This window comes from Arvicola amphibius, chromosome 4, assembly GCF_903992535.2.
Source record: "Arvicola amphibius chromosome 4, mArvAmp1.2, whole genome shotgun sequence".
NCBI classification, from domain to species: Eukaryota; Metazoa; Chordata; class Mammalia; order Rodentia; family Cricetidae; genus Arvicola; species Arvicola amphibius.
The window spans coordinates 85297234-85316102 of NC_052050.1; the positions used below are offsets into that span (position 1 = coordinate 85297234).

Here is an 18869-nt window from a genome sequence, read left to right on the forward strand (position 1 = left end):
ACAGTGATATTTCTCGCTCCATTGCAGGCCTTCACCTATGACCACATCCAAGAGATCATGGTCCAGCTGCTGCGCACAGTGAACAGGACAGTCATCACGATGGGCCGCGATCACGTTTTAATTGTGAGTAAACACTTCTTCAGGTCTAACAACCTTAAATTCCTGAAAGTCTCGGAGTGGATTTTTCTGGATACATTTGTTGAATGTCATAGCTTTGTTTTTGCAATAAAGGATCAGTTTTTTTCCCATCTGAATTGGAAGAATATGAAAGTTACCTCAAGTTGTCAAACTAAGGTATGACTTAGGGTTTGGCAAGTATACCAGCAGGAGTGGGGTATCACTAGTCAACAGAGAAAAGGGAAAAAGGGCTTTTACAAGTGAACAAGGTAGAATGTTCCAGACTTGTCTACCTTTTCTCTTGGCCTTCAAATGGTGCTTTGGCCCAGGGTTCTATGGGCTTGGTTTTCTAAGTGGCCTTACTGTGTGAACTCTGCCTATGTTAGGTCTCAGGCAGTCGACAGGCAGTCTGTATGTCCAGAAATGAGCTCTAGCTGCACTGTAGGATTTCTGGTGAATAAAGTCAGCATTCCTCAGATACTTGTAAAACTGCTTTCCATCTGCCAAAAGGAATCACTCCTCTGGCCTCTGGCAGAAAGGACAAATGGCTCCATTGGCATCCACCTGTGGTTGCATACCAAAGCCTGTGTTGGCCTCCAGGCTTCTTGGGTCCCTACCTTTGACTACTTGTTACACATTTCAAAGCTCCTATGGTAGCATCCTGGCATCCTGGCCTTTCTCTCTCCCCAGGCTTCTCTCCTCCCAGATACCCTTTATAATGGCAAGATCCTCCTTCCCCCATCCACACCAGGCTGTTGTTTCCTCTTGCAGATAACCCTGGCCATGACTAGCTTATTTCTCTTTCTGCTTTGGACTCTTCCAGATGCCTCTGGATATTTTCACTCTTTTACCTACAACAAAAACCTTCCCTTAGCCATACCATGGAGCAGTGACATCAGCAGTCTCTTTACAGCACCCTCTAACACACAAGAGTGTTAAGTTTAAATTCCTGGTCACTGGGAATCTGCCGCCGCTGCTGTAATAAGCTATCCAGGTTTATTCTGAGCACAGCATTCCTGGGAGGCCCCAGGGAAAGTTGAGGAGACCATGGTGTTTGTTCTCTGAGAGGCAGTTTAAATACCTTGTGGGAGTTGTCTTGAGTATCTCTGGGGAGGGGTCATCAATTGGTGGGCTTTCTCAGGGGTGGCGTCTGGACTGAGGCAGCTCCAGAGGAGGAGCTTGGGGTAGAGGTTCCATCTGAACATTCCAGACTCTTTGGATATATGGTTGCTAGGGGCTGGAACGAAGTTTTCACCCAAACATTCCAGACTCTTTGGGTATAGGGGCACTGGTTCATGTCTGGTTGCTTCCTGCAGACACGGGATGATGTGGGGAAGCAGAGAGTTGGGAATTGGTGGGCTCACACTCAGTGGGAGGTATGGCTGGAGAGGCATCCAGTTAACTGCAGTCCTGGAGACCTCGGTCATCTGTTTCTTGAGGGAGATGAGAAAGCAGGTTGCTAGGAGAAAAAAATAGGTTGTTATTATCAGCCTTATGACAGGGCTAGCCACGGGAAGGGTGATTAACTGCTAGAAAGAAGTGCCCTGGTTATACAGGAGAGGCAAGGGTGAATGAGCAAGACACGAGAGCAGATATGCCCTTGAAAACCAGATTTCAGTTGCTGGGTAGGTGCCCATTTGATCCTGGAGAGGTGGTACCAATGGTGAAGTGCCAGGAGCTGGTGCAGGTGCTGGTGCTATCTGGAGAACCCTTTGTAAACTGGTCTTGGCCCAGGCAGAAGGAGTGAACCTGCAAAATTTACTCGAAAATGGTTGGGTCAAAATAGGCTCTGGAGACTGTTAGTTTTCACCAAATCGGATTTCTTGATATGACAGCAGAACTTTTCCCAGGAACCTAGAGGTAACATCCGAAACCTGTTCATCCTGGACTATGAAGCCTGTGAATAGGGCACACCTGTCTGTATTTTTAGCAGGAAGTTTAACTCATGTAGTAGTGAGCTACCAGTACCTTAACTCATCAAATGCCATCTGACAGGTCTAAGAGGGATAAACAAATGAGCAGAAGCGAGACGGCATTTTTTTCCAGCTACTCAGGCAATCCCAAGTCTCTCTGTGGTCTTTGGTGAACACTAGTCTCAGAAGTAGTACTCAGCTTTAGCTGCTCAGCCCAGGAGATCTGACAGATTTTCCTGTGGGGGTAGGGTTCAGTTTATCTGTCTTGGCAGGATGGGGCAATTGATTCCCCTAGATTCCCCTATTGTCATTCAGTCCAGGCAGCTGATGAGGTGGAAGACCCGTGTGTGGCTTTGCCATATCCAAAGGCAAGCCTCCAGAAGGAAGTTCTCTAATCATGCATCTTCTTGGAGGAGCTATAGGATGCTGCAGAAGCTGGCATGTCTCTCTCTCTCTCTCTCTCTCTCTCTCTCTCTCTCTCTCTCTCTCTCTCTCTCTCATAAGCTCTTTTGTTTAATGCCATACTCTCAGATCTGTGCTAATTTGGGAATAATTTTTCCGCATGAACACTCTATTCTGAAGCAGGGAAGGTTGCTGCTCCATGGTGTGACTATGTTGCCTCCCAAACAAAATTAAACAAAAACAATAACAAAAAACCCATCACTAACACTGTGGTCTCTCCCCATCTTGCTTTAAGTAGGGTTCATACTCTGAGACCCTAACAGGGACCAGTTCCTAGCAGAGAGGGGCACTCCCAGCCATGCCACTCCTCTGCTCAAACCCACTGGCAGTTTCTCATCTCAGGTAGAAAGAAAATTCAAACCACTGTCCTCTCTGGAAGCCTCTACCTCTTGTTCATTCCCTTATGAGTTCCTCCTACACATAAAACAAAATTCTACTTGGTGTCTGCATGCCAATTCTCTCACTATAATTGGATCGCTCCAGGAATCACCTAATCATAGAAGCTTCCTGGTCCTGAAGCCAAGCACAGCACGTGGATCCCTCCATGCGCTCCAAACGCTGTAACGTGGGTTTGTATCTTTCTCAGTAGGTTTCCCCTGTGCTCTATTGGCTTGCAGTCTTGCTCTCACTGTGAAAGTGTAAGTCCAGGGAGGTGACTTATTTTTTAATCCCTGCTGTGTTTCTGAGTCTGATAACATCACCCAGCAGAGTAGGTGCTCAATAAATACAGAATAAAGATTTGAATGAATGAGTGAATGAACGAAGTGCACCAAGCAGATACACTAATGTGCAAAGAATGGTACTCAGCTCAGACTGACTGGCGCCATGCTAGATAGGATCGTAACAGTTAACAGAATTCCCTCTTCCCTGAGATAAAGATCACCCTGTATGCTTTGTGATGGCTTAGCTACTCCTGGCAATGGAGCCTGCCTTGGTGTGTGGTTGCTATAGCCAGTGACTTCCCATAGGAGGAAACTGATTTTCCCTTTCCTGGCAGCTAGCAGCTGCACATAGTTTCCTGGCTGGGGTGGGACTTTGTGTCTACTTGTCCCTTTCAGGTGTGGGGTTTGGCTGGCTTGAACCTGTGCCGTCACTGTCTCTGAGGTGAGGCCGTATAAGCGTGGGTCATGTTGTGTCCAGAAGAGACTGTTTCCTTGGTTGTCACCCATTGTCTCTGGCTCTTACCACTCTTTCTGCCTCCCCTCCCGCAGAGATCCCTGAGCCCTGAGGGGAGGGGTTTGATGACGATATCCCAATTAGGACTCAGGACTTTGAAGTCTCATTCTGCACATCATCCACTTTGTCGGCCAACACCAAACAAACTCCATGGGTTGTTTTGATGGTGGGGGTTTGTTTCATTTTGTTTTGTTTTAACATTATTTTTGGCTTATTGGTTTTTTGGTCTGTTTTGATCTTTAGTTTTTGAGACAGAGAGAGAAAACAAGAAGTTGGGAGGTAGGGAGGATCTAGGAAAGGTTGGAAGAGGGAAAAGCATGTTCGAAAATTTTTAATTAAGAAATACTGTGTGTAAAATTCCCTAACATTTAAGTACTGATTATGATCCCCTGATAACTGGTTCCAGCTTTCCAAACCCAGAGTGGCATCTCTGTTTTACTGTGGTGTGGACAGAGCCAGGGTGGGGATAGCCAGTGGCAGCAGCTTCACAGAGACAAGGCCCAAGTTACCAAATATTGTTCTAATGGTGGCTGGGGAGACTGGTTCCTAAAAGGAGCCCAAGTGCCACAATCCTTTATGATTTTGGTTCTGTCTACTGCTTATTTACTCCCTATGCCTGATCATTGACTGTGTGTTATATATATACAAAGAAGCAAGGCTGGGCTAGAAGAGAGCTTCATATGCGTGAGGACCAGGACTCCATGCCCCAGCATGCAAAGCTGATCAATAGATAGACAGACAGACAGACAGGCAAACAGACGAGAGAGAGAGAGAGAGAAAGAGAGAGAGAGAGAGAGAGAGAGAGAGAGAGAGAGAGAGAGAGAGAGAGAGGAGAGAGAGAGAGAGAGAGGAAAGAGAGACAGAGACAGAGACAGACAGATAGATGAACACTGAAGATTTGGTGGCGCCCACAGAATGCTGCAGTGCCAGGAGTTCCTGCTCCCCTGTGCTGCACAGCCTCGTCAATGGTCAGCCATTTTTCTTACTTACCATCCTTCCAGTGCTGAAGTACCACCGTTTCTTTCTGAGTTAGAAGCCTCCTATGTGTGATTCCCTGAGCGCACCTTAGATAAGCATTTTATGACTCTCCTAATCTTTATTCCTTTTCTTTGGAATGAACCTGAAGGTGATCATCAATCCATTTGGCTCATTCTGTGGATAGTGGCCTCTTAACTCCCTGCCTTTCTAGAGCACCAGTTCTTCAGAACAGGGTCTGAACCATAGGAAACGCTAAGTAAGTGGTGTCTTTTGTTATTTTCCTTTCTATGTGGTCCGATGAGCCTCTGTCCCTCTGCATTATCAGCTCCAGCAAGTGATGGCAGAGTGGACTTAGTTCACTACTGTCTAGATTATGGGTGTGTTTTTTTGATGCTTTACTATAATGACTGGCTTTTCCAATACACATTCCTCTCACTGTCTGGTAGTTTGTCATGTCTTTGTCAGGACACACCCCTCCTCTTGAATGCCCTGTGGTTTCCCCACTGCCTATGATGCAGCTCATAAATACGTTCAGATCATTCTCGCCTTCTGGATTCCACTGTGGCCTCGACCACTCTTTCTTTCAGCCTCTCATTTGACTTTCTGTCTGAATGTCTAGAAAGGTAGATGTCTGGGTGTTGCCTGCACGTACCTGACACTCTCGCTTTCTGCATAGCCTGTGCATCTGGCCTTGTGTCTACCACATCTTCTTGTGCCTTCTCAGCCTGGTAACCTCTGGCCTAACTTTGGAGGTCTAGCACTTTAGAACATACTTTAGAATGTAACCACCAAATGTGTTAGTTTTCGTGAGTTCTAGCACTTTTGTTGAGTTGTATAACAATCAGAGTAACTCAGTCTGGATCACATCCTCCACCCTTCACCCCTACACCGCCCCCCCATTCCTAAGCAACTGCTGATATTTCTGGCTTTTTGATCATTTGCCTCTTTGGAGGACTTCATAAGGTAAAATCATACAAGTTTGAATTCTCATGCCTGGCTTCTTACCTTGTTCTGCAATTCATCCGTATTTGGGGACATGTCATGCTTTGTCCCTTTTTATTGCTGGATAGTATTACATTGTATGAACATGATGTTTTCTTATTCATGTTCTAGTTGCTGGGTTTTAGATTGTCTTCAACTTTTGGCTGATAAGTTATGAGCTATGGTGTTTGCTTATAGTTTTAGTGTGAGCATATTTTAATTTCTCTTGAGAAGAAATCTAGTAGTGGAATCGCTGAGGCAATGAGTTTCTTTCTAGGAAACACCCAACCATGCCCCAGAGTGGCTGTGCCATGCTATATTCTATAAACTGTGACTGACAGGTCTGGTCCCCACATTCTTGCATTGACAAAAACTACACACCCTATCAATTCTGAAGGACTTAGAACAGGTTTACAGAGACCTTTTCATCTTATCTGACCTCCATGCGCTTTTTTGAGTCATTTTTGTTGGCGGGCTGGCTTTAGCTCCTCTCTTTTCTTTGCCATGTGATGTTTGAGAGGTTGTGCCTGTATATCCAATGGGTAATCTGTCTTCTAAATGCAGTTGCTGTGAAAACTGATTCCCCATCTGTATGAGACCCAGGTGTGTGTGTGCTATCTGCACAGAATACACGTGCATTTCTTCAACATTTTGTGAGAACTTGTACTAACCTTAGAAGAGGTTCAGACGTGAGTGGTGCGTAGTCTGTGTCCTCTAGAAAAAAATCTCATCCTATAGGACATCTGCCCAATATTCCAATATCACTGTCCCCCATTTTCTCCATCCATATATTTGGGAGCTCAGATTTTTCCCTTCCCTTCTGGGGCTGGAGCAATCTGTAACTTACCCTATTGCTATTCCAGTCTCAGAGCCCCAGTGTCTGACAGGGCTATCTATCGGCTCAGCCGAATTTCTATTGTTTCTCTCCTACATTCTAAGAGCCCTGAGGGAAGGGACTGAGTTCCACTTGTCCTTTTATCCTTAGCAGAATGCCTTGTGAAGAGAGGGGACTGAGTACACACTTAGTCAGCAAATAAAGGAACCAATGAATGAATAAAACATTCCCCGGAAAGGCTGGGGAAGCGAGACCCCTGACTTTCCACCAGACTGTCTTTTCTTCTTCAGCAAGTGTGCTTTCTCAGTAACAGGTGCCCCCCTTTCAGCGAGTGAGAGGGTGATAAAAGGTTGGCCTGTTCCCAATTTCTTTGTCCCTCGGACTGGTCCCGGAGTGTTGTGGAGCTGCTGTTACAAACGAGTCTTTAGTCCTGGTGACTTGTTTGCTGTTATAACTACAATGAGGAGAGAAATAAATTGGGGGGAAATAAGGAGTGGAAGAAAATCCCAAAAGGAGTTTTCTTATGACAGCTTCATTTTCACAGAAGGGGCCTTTCTAGAAATTTCAAGAATAGAAAGATCTCCTTCAAAGTAAAGAAAATGATGTTGGAAAGTAATTACTCAGGGGTCATGGCCTGACTTAGTGCCCAAGGCCCCAATTTAATTTCAAATTGAGATTTGACAAGGAGGAAATAGTCCCATTCCACCCATCATTTTAAATTTTCCAGACATGATTTTTATTGGTTAGTTTCCATTGCTTGGGAATATTAAACAATCAATATTTTTGACACACGCCATTCATGCATAGCGCTTCCAAAATCCCACACAAGACCTTGTCAGGGGGCCTGTGGCAACTGCAGCCTGCCTCTTTCCATGGGTTGGATAGTGGCTTCTTGGGCTCAGCACATTATCAGTTGTAATTATCAACTGCTGGCAATGGCTACTCCTAATTTTCTGTAAATCACCTGCTGGAACAATGGATTGTTGGCGATGACAAAGGAAAGTCTATAAAAATCAAAGTCAAGGACTCTGAAGGCCTGATTTCTCTTTGCCAGATTTTAAGCTGCCAGAGAATAGATCCTTCACACAAATCACCGAGGAGAAAGTTGACTTTGGTGGTGAGAGCCGTGGCTTGCTTTGGTAGACGGGGCATCTGAGTAAGGGGCACAGGAGAAGGGCTCTACAATCTGTCCACAGAGAGTTGCAAAGCGTGGTAGCATTTAAACACATTTAAATCTTGGTTTCTGTTGATTCCCTAGCTTCAGAGTCTGGGTCATAAGATAGGCTAGGATGCCCGTGCCTACTCTTGTTGTTTGGTGATGTCTACCTGAAATACTGTCTTGAAAATGACTGAAGGAGCTCCATGCTGGCTCAATGTGAAGAACTGAATTGATTAGTGGTGTCTGTCATAGCTTCAGATTGGTGAACAGTGGTACAGAGAAGGTATTTGTACATATTACACATTGACCACAACTATTGGTGTTTCTGTTTTGGCCTAGTCTAAAGTGTTTATACAGCCAATATATTCTCTTCGGTACCTCCTTGTTTTCTTTACAAAGGCTGATGTGGGAGCAGACAAGTGGCAAAGAAGACACATAGTCTTGAAGAACCCACATTTCACCTGGCAACCAACCGCTCCTATGTGAAATGTGCCACGTTTGTATCTGATATATAAGGTGCCCTTTGATTTTCTGTGTCCATAAGATGGGGAAAATACTGCCGTCCATATTGTGACATCAAGCGTCACCTTCATAGATGTTAGCACATACAAGAAAGTTTGGCCCTGTGGTGTGTGACTCCTGTCCTGAGTTCTGAGGTTACAGGGAATTACTGCTCTGTCTATCGCTAGACTAGATCCTGTGATTGCATGAGTCCGAGGGTGGAAATATCACAGCTAAAGTAACACAGCTAGAGGCCGTGAGATGGGGTGTGGACAGTGTCCCCTGAGTTTCCTCCGGAGACATTATCCCGCCTGAAGGCTGCAGAGCAAGGCAAACTTCCAGGCCTGTGTGCCCCAGACGGGGCTGGTCCCTCCCCCTACCTCTCCCAGGCTGGGGACCATCACCTCATAGCAAGAATCAAGCAGAGAACATACCCACTGCCAGGAGGGCTCCGAAGGAAAGCAATCTGGTAATTTTGTTGAAACTGGGATCTAGCTTTTATTTCAAGTAGTTAAAACGAGCCTCTGGGTGATATATTTTGAGCCTAATTACCCCGCTTTTCACAGAGGAGTCTATGGAGTGATTAAATAAAGGTAAGTGCAGTTGGCATTCAGAGCACTTCGTTAAAAAGGAACCAAGGGGGAAATCCGGAAGGCACCCCCACTCTACTGCCCCACCTAACGAACAGGAGCCCGGGAAACCTGTGTCGTGTCGCCAGATTCTGAATTCTGGCTTCACATTCTGTTCATTCTTGTGGGGCTGAGTGGGACGCTGGCATCAGAGGATGAGCCGGGGACTCCAGGTGGCCTTCTCAGAGCCAAGGCAAGACCTTTGGTGACATACCCTTCCTGCTCCCCGCTATCGTCCATGGAGAGCATACCTGTGAAGCCCACCTAGGCCTCCACTCAGCAGCACAGCCCCTTGTTAAATTACAGCGCTCACCAAGCTTTGTTGTTCATCAGGTAGATATCTGAGGCAAGTAAACATCTTTTACCTCACTCGTCTGGCCTCGGGTACTCTGTCACACAGTCGACAGTTGAGGCACGGGAAGGTTGCCGGTCTTGCCTGTGAGCACACTGCTCGCCACAGTGGAGGGACTAAAGTCTGTAACTGGGGGCGGCTGTTTTAGAATCCCTGCTCTTAAGCTATGTGTTGGATACTGACCCCATTGGCATCTAAAGGTACACGTTAGGCTAATGAGCGTATTGACCTCTCAGCTGCCCCTTGCCTCGACTGTGGGAACTAACGTGACAGCCCATGGGATGGCCATTCAGAAAACCTCAGAAAGGCATAGAATTTGTGGTAGATTTGGATGACAGTCTCCTCAATTTTGATACTTAAATCTCAGCACTAAAAGTAGAAAAAAAAATCCCTTTGTTAATTTGAATGTTTAATGTGTTTACTTGGATGGGGGTTGTGGGACCAGCGACCTTGGCAGTAGAGGGGAGTGCTTGATGAGATTTCTTAAGTGCTGGGGAGGTTCCTCCTCCACCCTCCAGCTGCCCTTCAGTCTTTGAAGACCTCCCAGCTGAAAATGTTTCCTAACTGGGGTGGTCCCACCATCTCTCTTTACTGTCCCTGCTACATTTCCTAAGAGAACAGAGGGCTTCCCCTTTGTCCTCTCTCCAGTAAATCTTCAACCAAAGGGGTCCCCTGAAGAACTTTCTGGATGATGAAGTGTCTGTGACCCCACAACACTGAGGATGGAGGCCTAGTTACATGGGACCCTCTGGGTACCCAGTATCTGTGCTGCCCGCCTCCATCAGTCCAGTAGAACTTCTGCTCTTTTACCCACAAAGCTCCTTTTCTACTCTAAGTTCTCCTGCTGGCCACTTTGCCTGCTTGGTCGGAAGCAATAACTTTATTGGAAAGGAATGGGAAGGCGGGGGAGGATACGTCTCCAAGAGACACATGTGTGGGTGATAATAACCATACACACTGATGGAACACTGTGTGAATCAATGGACTGTGCACCACGAGGTTATAATTCAGTTTTGTCCAGAGTCTTAGGAAAAGCTAATGTTCCCTCTTACAGAGGAAACACCCTACCTAGTACTGCAAGTCTAGCAAGAAGGAAGTTGGAATCTGCATCACAGTCAGCTCTGCCAGCACTCAAAGCCTACATGGTACACACATCACTCCGTGTGTTTAAGAAATGAGTTTATTGGCTTAAAGTTTGCACAGTATGTGGGCACATCTATATGTGTGTGTGCATCACGTGTGTTCATGTGAATTTTATGCTTAGATGTGTGTCTGTTAAGGGCAGATAAAAAAGGAAGTTAAGTTATAAGAGAGAGAAAAAAAAACACTAACATTTTTCAAGAGACCTGACCTCAGGTTGATAACTCAAAGATGGCATCATTAGCTCAGGGTATCTTGGTGGCTGTCTAAGCTGGTGGTGTGGGGGAAGGGTATGTATCCTATGCTGGGAACATAGTGCTCTGATGTGGAATCTCATAACTGCATGTCAGGGAATAATTGGACACACACACACACACACACACACAAACACACACACTTTCAACTCTCAAGGAGCCCGCTACATATAGGACAGAAGTCCTTTATCAGGATTGACATTATAGAAATGAATTGGTTCTAAAATGTTCTGAAACCATTGGTTGGGTGGACTGAACTCCAAGTGGGTGCAGGACTCTACCTTGTTCTGTCTTGTGTTCTTCCGTTTCTTAGGCATCACTTTGGTGACCTGCAGTTGTTGCAATTATGTTATTTCCATGCTGGCGTTTTTTTTTTTTTTCCACACTGGACTGGGATTTTCTTTTCTTCCTGTCTGTAGTCCACAGTGGGCTGTGATTGCTGGGGGAAGGAACTGTGCCCTAGTATCTTTGGGATTCCTGTCCCACTGTCAAGGACCTTAAGTGTAGCAGATGCTCAGTCCAAACATAGGGCATGAATTAACGGAAAGGGCAAACCAATTCAAAGGACAAGTGGATGATGAGGTTTTTTTTTTTTTTTGGTTTTGTTTTTAAAAATGTGTTTCATGCCAGACTTCCCTTTAAGTGTATATATATATATATATATATATATATATATATATATATATACATATATATATATATATATATTACAGTTCTGCTCCTATCTACATGACAGATTGGAGAAGAACCTGGTTCATGTTCAGAACCATCCTTGTGATCCCAAATGAGCTTCCAAGATGGGAATTCAGAGGGTATTCACTGCTGTGCCACCTCCCTGGTCTGTCCGCAGAGCAGCCTGTGCAGGGGCAGTGCCCCTAGTTGGTAAACTTACACTGTAACTACTCCCCAGGGGTGTCTTCCATTTGACTTGGGGACATTAGCCTTGGGGTCTGCAGAGTAGATCAGCTTGAGACCTGGGAAGATTGATATCCCAGTGGGACCATCACTGGCCATACCAGGGCTGTCGCTGTCAGCTCCCAGAGAGGGAGACACCCAGAGAATTTGGGAATCATTCAGCAAATGCTGGGAAATGCACTATGTTATCAAATTTTAACTGAATTATCTCCAAATAGCCCAGTGCCTTTTGGCTTCTGTTAGTGGAGATACACAAATCTGATTTGGGGCAAGTGATTTTAAGTGTGTTCTTAAAGAACAAGAGTCCGCAGAATCCCTTGTCCTGTTTCCCGGCACCAGGACCAGGCTTTAGGACAGAATGTCTGCCCTTGGCCTTGGCTGACCACCATCTCAGCCAGCATTGCTTTCGAAGGGCCATGGAGCAAGCTGTGGAGTCTGAAGGGATCTGACAGATGGAAAACTGATTTCTTCCTTTCTCAAGGAATGAGGAGCCCATTTAATGACCAGGCTCCTTATGTCCTTTGTCTACAAAGAAATGGCCTTAATAGACAGCAGGCCCTCTGCAGTGAGAGTCTTAGAGTACTGAGCCAAGATCTTGCTGGTCCTATTTTTCTTCTTTAGTTTTCATGCTAAAGTCCTTTCTCTTGACTTGACATGGTGAGAGGCTCAGCGGGTTCCACGCCCTTTGCTGGGATATTAGTGGGCATGTAAGATAGGATGTGTATGTCAGTTTTGCATTACTATAACAAAGTACCCAAAGCAGACTAGTTATAAAATAAAAAAAAAAAGTTGAAATGGCCCGTGTTATGGAGGCTCTGGGGCCCATCATCCCCATTCTCTCATTATGTGGAGACCCAAAGGTGGCTCTGGTGAGGACTGATGCCTCGGGTGGTTATATCCCAAGCCAGAAAACAGAGAGTTTGTAACATGAGGACCTGCTTGTTGGGGTTTCTGTCCCGCCCAATTCCCCACAGCAGTTTAGCCCCAAAGTAAATCACACAGAGATCTCTATAAGTTATAAAGCCGATTGGCCCATTAGCTCAGGATACTTATTAGCTCTTCTAGCTTATATTAACCCATTATTCTGATCTATTTTTGCCATATGGCTTGGTACCTTTTTGAGCTGGCAGGTCACATCCTGCTTCCTCAGTGGTCTGCGCAGGACTGGGAGGAATCAACTTCCTCCTTCCCAGAATTTTCCTGTTCTCATTGCATCATTTCTACTTCCTGTCTGGTTTTCCCACCTATACTTCCTGCCTGGCCAAACAGCCTTTATTTAAAACATGATTGACAGAATACAGACAATTCTCCCGCACCAAGAGTTGGGTGGCACCAAACTTGGGCCTTTACAGCAGTCCTCCCAGGAGAGCTACTCAAGAGTCCCATGAGAACTAACTGCTAATGGTATATATCCCCAGTCACCTAAGAACTGATTCCCCAGGGAGGAGGATCAGACTCTGGAACACTGTAATGAAAGAGGTGTGAGCCTCGGTTCCCCATTGGCCCTCTAAGGACCCTGCTTTTCTTGAGTTAGCTGAAGGAATTAATTCCATCAAGTGGTCCTTCAAAGTCAGAAACCATCTTTCTAGACTTATTGCCAAATTCATTTGCGGGTGCCCTGTAGTCTTTAATTGGCATCTGGCAGGGTTTTCTCAAATGTTCAACCAATCATACTCAGTGACTCAACCTGGAAGAAGGGCCACAGGGACAATAGGAAAGTCACCAAGAGGGCTGAGGACAGCAAGAGAGAAACCCAATCTTCACTAGAGCTTGTAGCTCCAGAGGTCAGAACCCAGAGTGAGCTTGTTCTGCGTCTTCTTTAAGGTGAACTTAGGATTTGCAAATTTTTAAAATTTCATTATTTCCTGAAATAACATTTTATGATCAGAAAAACCTCAAACACCATTTCTTTAAAAACCAGAATTACTGCGGAAGCCCAGCTTCCTGAAGCCCCTTTCCTGGATATAATCTCGCCTTCTAAATAGCATTTGAAGTCAGGATAGCCTAGGACTTCATTTGAAAGACTGGGGAGGTGTGCACAGCAGTCAGGACAGGCCCTGGCCCCATCAGTCTGTCTTTCCCAGTGTTCCCTCTCAGGGTTCCTAGTTTTCTCTTCATTTACTCAACAGACCTTACAAAGCATTTATGACATCTCACAGGACTTGGGAAGCCTGTGCAGGTTCCCAGAGATGGAGGAACAGCTCCTGTCTCCGAGGACGCTGCTTCCTAGTAGAGATGAGCACGAGAGATTGATGAAAGAAATCCCAATGTCACACAGAAGTGACAGCCTGCGCAGTGCTGTGGGCCCTCAGGATGGGGTGACTGATACTAGAGCAGGGACGGGAGAGGATGAGAAAGTAAGAAGGGAGACAATGTTTAATTTGGTCCCTGCTGTTGTCTTGGGTGTTTTAAGAGCCCTGGCTCCCAAGTTTGGCAGGCTGTAAAAGAGCTCTATTCTCCCTGCCACCACCCCCCTATCTTGACTTTGACAAATCATCCCTCTGTCTTCAAACCGCCACTTGTGCTACTTAGAAGTGGCAATTGTCCATCATCAATACCTGATGGGACATGTTTGAGGAGTGAATGTGACAAGGTTGGTGAAGCCCTGGCAGTCACCCACGGTCACTTCAAGGAAACAGAGAGCTCAGTGTGATTGGGTTGTTGGTGGTTGATTTTGATTTGATTTGCTTTGGCATGGAGTCTTACTATGTATCCCAGACTGACCTTGAACTTATTGACTTCCTGCCTCAGCCTCAGAAGTGCTGAGATTTCAGGCATCTGCTACTTATCGTCACTATTAATATGATAGTGCGAACCCCATCTATTATCCTCCCTCGAAGTGCACATTATTCCCTGTGATAGATGGGTGATGGGTGTTCCAGGCAGAGAAGAGAAGAGGCAGCCCCAGGTATTTAACACCCTCTGACATCTGAGAGTGGCAGTGAGATAGGAATGGGGAAGTGAAGTAGCAAGAAGTTAGGAGATAAACATTAATTCGGAGTTCAGTTATGAGCCTTGTTTAATGTGGAAGAGAGTCTCTGTGCTCTGGCGTAGTGGTGGGTGCACTTAGAGACATAAGAATCAGGGGATGGCTTGGCCAACCATCTGTCTCAAAAGGTTCCTCCAAGGAGCCACACAGTTGGGGTAAGGGCAAGATGATGGACAGAGTCCCAGGAGTATTTATATCCTCAGCTTTAGTCAAAGGAGAGTGGTGTGACATCCAGGCTGAGCAAATCCAGAAAGGACCTCTGCTTGCTGTAGGGCAGCCCTTGTTAAACCATATACCTGGTGAGATCAGGGCTTCATGTGCAGGTTCTCAATGTCCTTGGTAGCGGTCAGGACACAGAAGAGGCTTGGAAACTGTGCACTGATGATGGACTAAGGTTCATCTGTGTTTCTTCAGACCCCGAGGTACCTCTTAGTAGAGGAGGGATAAGATCTATCCCTGAAAAATTGAAGTCAGGCCAGCAGTCTGGATTTATAGATGTTGATGTTTTCAGTTGCATTTTGGTTTCGCTCCCTTTAATACTCAAACCTAAACCACTGAAAATAACAAGCAACTCTTAAGTCCCCTTTGTCATTTGTATCTGATTTCTGCCTGGGTTGGGGTGGGGTTCAGTTATTTACTGTGCTCCATGATGAGGCTGTGGGAACTACTCTGGAATCCAGCAATTAAAATACATCAGTTGCTTTGGTTTGGTACACTCAGAAGCTGCTTTTTTTACTTTTACTTTTAGCATAACCAGGTATCATAATATTGAGTGTGCTACCTGGGCAACCAGGCTGGTGTGCTCAGTAGAGGTCACTGGGCTACCTAATGGTCTACAAAATGTATACTCAGGTTCTGTCGGGAAGAAAATAATGGGTTTCATTTGAATGAGATTTAATATACTTATAGATTCTGAGAATTTTTTGAAAGCCTTTCATGATAATAAAGCTTTTATTTGTTTGAGAGCCAATAATCCTTTGGTGTGATGTTATTGTCTTTTCCACTTTAATCATGGTTGAAGCCAAGGCAAAATGCTTCTTCTAAAATGCTCCTCGAGTAGACAGCCCCTGTCTGTTTTAAATTGCATTGTGTCTGAAATGGACTAGGTCACATGTAATAAATGCTGGCATTTTAATAGAAACATTACAGCAGAAATAGTTAACAATCTGCTTTAATTTCAAAACTCATTTTCTCTCTCATACAGTTGGGCAGTATCTTGGTAAAATGTGCAGAATGCGTTGGGATTTAATTATGTTGGCAATTTATTCCGAAACAAGGTTAAGTGGGGGCTGTCAATAAAGGTGCAGGGTGAGGACAGTTGTGTCCTGATGCACCTAAGTTCTGGAAGCCAGGCCGACCATAGAAGAGTTGAAGGCCTTGGGCAGTGTTGCTTGCAAAAGCCTCCCACTCCACAGGTACAGATACTGAGGCTGGGTACCCGCACTGTGCCATCCCTTGTGAGCATTCATCCGGCGGGCAGGGGAAAATCAAGGGTTGAGAGTTAATGCCATGGGGCAGCTGTCTGGCCTGGAGGGAGAACAAGCTGTGTGGTGTCTGAAGGTGCGTTTTTGCTTTTTGTGAGCTGAGGGCTCCAAAGAAGGCAGGAAGAAATTATGAACTTGTACAACTTTGGGTTTAGGGGTAGCATCACATGGACAGAAGGACCTCCTACACCAGTCACTGGGCATTTTGGGCTGTCACTTGGTTTAAGGGAGATGGGAAGAAATTGAGATGGATGGACTCAAAGGTGTGATTTTGATGATTAAGTTGGCCAAACAAGGATCATAGCAAGCAGTCAGCACTGAATTTGGATGTGTGCCCTGGCCCTTCTTGTTTGATTGGAGTAACATTCATAAAACATCATTGTGGTTTGGAACTTAAAAACATATATTTTTAGCACCCAAAAGGTTGCCGACAGTGACCTAAAATTAGATCCTTGACAAGTGAAGACCGTGCTGGATACTCTGCTCAGCTGACAAGGGTAAGAATGGGCTTCGGGTCTAACTTGAGTGTTGGTTGGCATGGGCATGTATGCCACACACTGACACTGGCGTTTGTGCCCCCAGGGCTCATCTCCTCAGTTTAGCAGCCTTGGGCAAATCATCTAGTAATCCTTCAATGCCTCATGCTGTATATGGAAAGGCCTGGTCCTCCAAGACTTTCCCACATTTGGGAATTGGATGCCATGGTCTAACACTTTTTTTTTTTTTTTTTCGCAGAATGCTGTGCTAGGTACTATTGGCTCATATGTTCTTCTGAGCCATCAAACGCAATTTCTAACATGCATTGCCCCCACTTGCTATGGTTTTGTTAAGTCAGAATGAGTTGGCTCCTTGCCCTGAGAGGCTCTTAAACCCGTATCTGGTACCAACTGCCCCCTCACGGAAGCCCCTGCCCTTCTTCCTCCCAATTTACTTCAATGAGCAAATGAATAGATGTGTGTTTACTGGGCACCTGCTGTGTGCCCTAACTGTGTTTGGAGTTTCCTTTGCTTAATTGCCAGGGTGTCCTCTAAAGACAGGAGTTCTGGTTCATAAGATGCAGAACCAGAAGCTCAGTTGTCAAGGTCACTTGGGGAAAAGAGTGTTGTCAAACCTAAGTCTTCTGAGTCCACATCCAGAGTGTTGCTTTGCTTTTGTTCCCTCTAAGTCAGTATTATCCCGAGTGGGAGGCTCCTCCTCCAGATAGAAAGAAGTCTCCAGTGGCACAGCAGCGCAAATGCTGACTCACATGCTAAGAAAGTTCTTTCCTTCCTATCCTCTCTCTGTGTGATTAGTCCAGGATAACATGGGTTTGGTGTTAATGTAACATTAGAACACATTGAATACTTGAGACTCTCTCTTCTACAAATGGGCTGGTCTCATGCTTAGATCCCTCAACCTTCAAAAGCAGGAGCTCGTTTGAATTTAATCAAACTACTATTTCATGTTTGAGTTTTGGTATGTGATAATTTTCTCAGTATTGATGATCCAAAAATGTCTTTTTTTTCCCTCAAAGGTGTCTTTTAAGGAAAACTGTTCATCAGAAAATAATTGAAGAGAAATATTAGCCAAGCTAGAGTCAGTGTCTGTGCATAAAGATAAAGCATGAATGAGATATGTGCCCCCTTTGAATGCAGCTGGGGATGTCTCCTCGGTTCAAGTCGCCTCCCTAATGGTCAGGACACAAGGCTCCTGCAATTGCTGTCAGGCACTTCTGGTTCTTTGTTTATAAACAAAAAATGTTAAGCTTCATAACCATCTTTGCCTTTAGGGTTGTTAAGGCTTTTTTGTTTGTTTGAGTTAAAATTTCACAACTCAATTTAACCCAAACTAATAACCAGAATCTTCAGACCTAAGAAAAATACTTAAGTTTATTGCAAAAGATAATATCCCATTTAAAACAGTTTAGAAATTTACAAAACCTTACAGTGATACATTGTCTTCAAGAAGGCGCTCTACAGATGAGCTTGGCATTGAGTTCCAGGGATAGTGAGTGCTTTGACTATAGAGGGAACAGCCACATCAAATCCCTGCGATTTAAACAGATGAACCAGCCCGTTTCATTTCATAAAAGTCATCTTTGCTAAATTAATCTCTTTCCATAAAACCATATAATCTCAAGTATAACATTTCTGTAGATTATCCTATGACACACTATTGTACAAAGAAGCGGTGGCACTCAACACAAGTAGCAGGGTATAGAGTTTTGGTATATATGTGAATGGTTTTCGTTTCATGTCGAGATGAGCCTTTCTGTTCAGCGGGCTGGCGTTTCTCAGCTCCTTTTCCCACATACTGATTTTCAGGATTTCATTATCAGAAGGACCCTCCTCTCCAGGTGCAGGTTAGTGGCCTAAGCAATGGGATGTGGTGTTGTGCTTTGGTTTAGAATCACATACTCTTTGTTGGTTTGACTTCTGGGAATGTCAACATTTTCCAATCCTGCTTTCATCTCATTCTGTTCAGCGTTTATGCAAGGTCCCTAACTCATCATATGTGTGTAAAGACATGAGCTACCTCAGGCATCTCCTCATGTTTCCAGGCTAACTAGGGCAAGGGCTGCAGCTAGCTCTATAGTTTGTGCTCCCCCGCCACTCCCCCCGCCCCCTGTCAGAAGGTACGCAGAGCTTAGAAAACAGGGGCAGTAGCCATTTTTCTCCTCAGTCAAAAAAAAGGGGGGGGCCCAATTACACCATTTTCTCCAGGTTAGTGGAACAGACTATTCTATTGCCTGGATCTCTAAATCTAAGTGCAACAATATTCTCATTCCATCCTGATGCTGTGGAATATAAATTCGTTTGAAATTAGTGTAAGCAAAACAAATTAAGATGGAAGCACCACTACAAGATACAATTACATAAGAGATCCCAAATGATTTTTGCTTTATTGGATTATCCTCTGTACTGTGTTTTTCCATTGGTGGGGCCAACTGAGAGTTGAGTGTGTGCATACAGAAAGAAAGATCTGTGGCTTTTGGCCAGTGGTAA

The 18869-nt window shown here is 45.0% G+C and overlaps 1 protein-coding gene across 2 annotated transcripts in view; it reads left to right on the forward strand.

The window, feature by feature from the left end:
* Positions 1 to 18869, forward strand: part of Dock2 (dedicator of cytokinesis 2) — a 414772-nt gene that overhangs the window by 190168 nt on the left and 205735 nt on the right. For both annotated transcript variants that reach the window (XM_038325610.1, XM_038325611.1), the window contains exon 27: positions 28 to 123. In XM_038325610.1, the coding sequence (XP_038181538.1) occupies positions 28 to 123 (96 nt within the window). The remainder of the gene's footprint in view (positions 1 to 27; positions 124 to 18869) is intronic.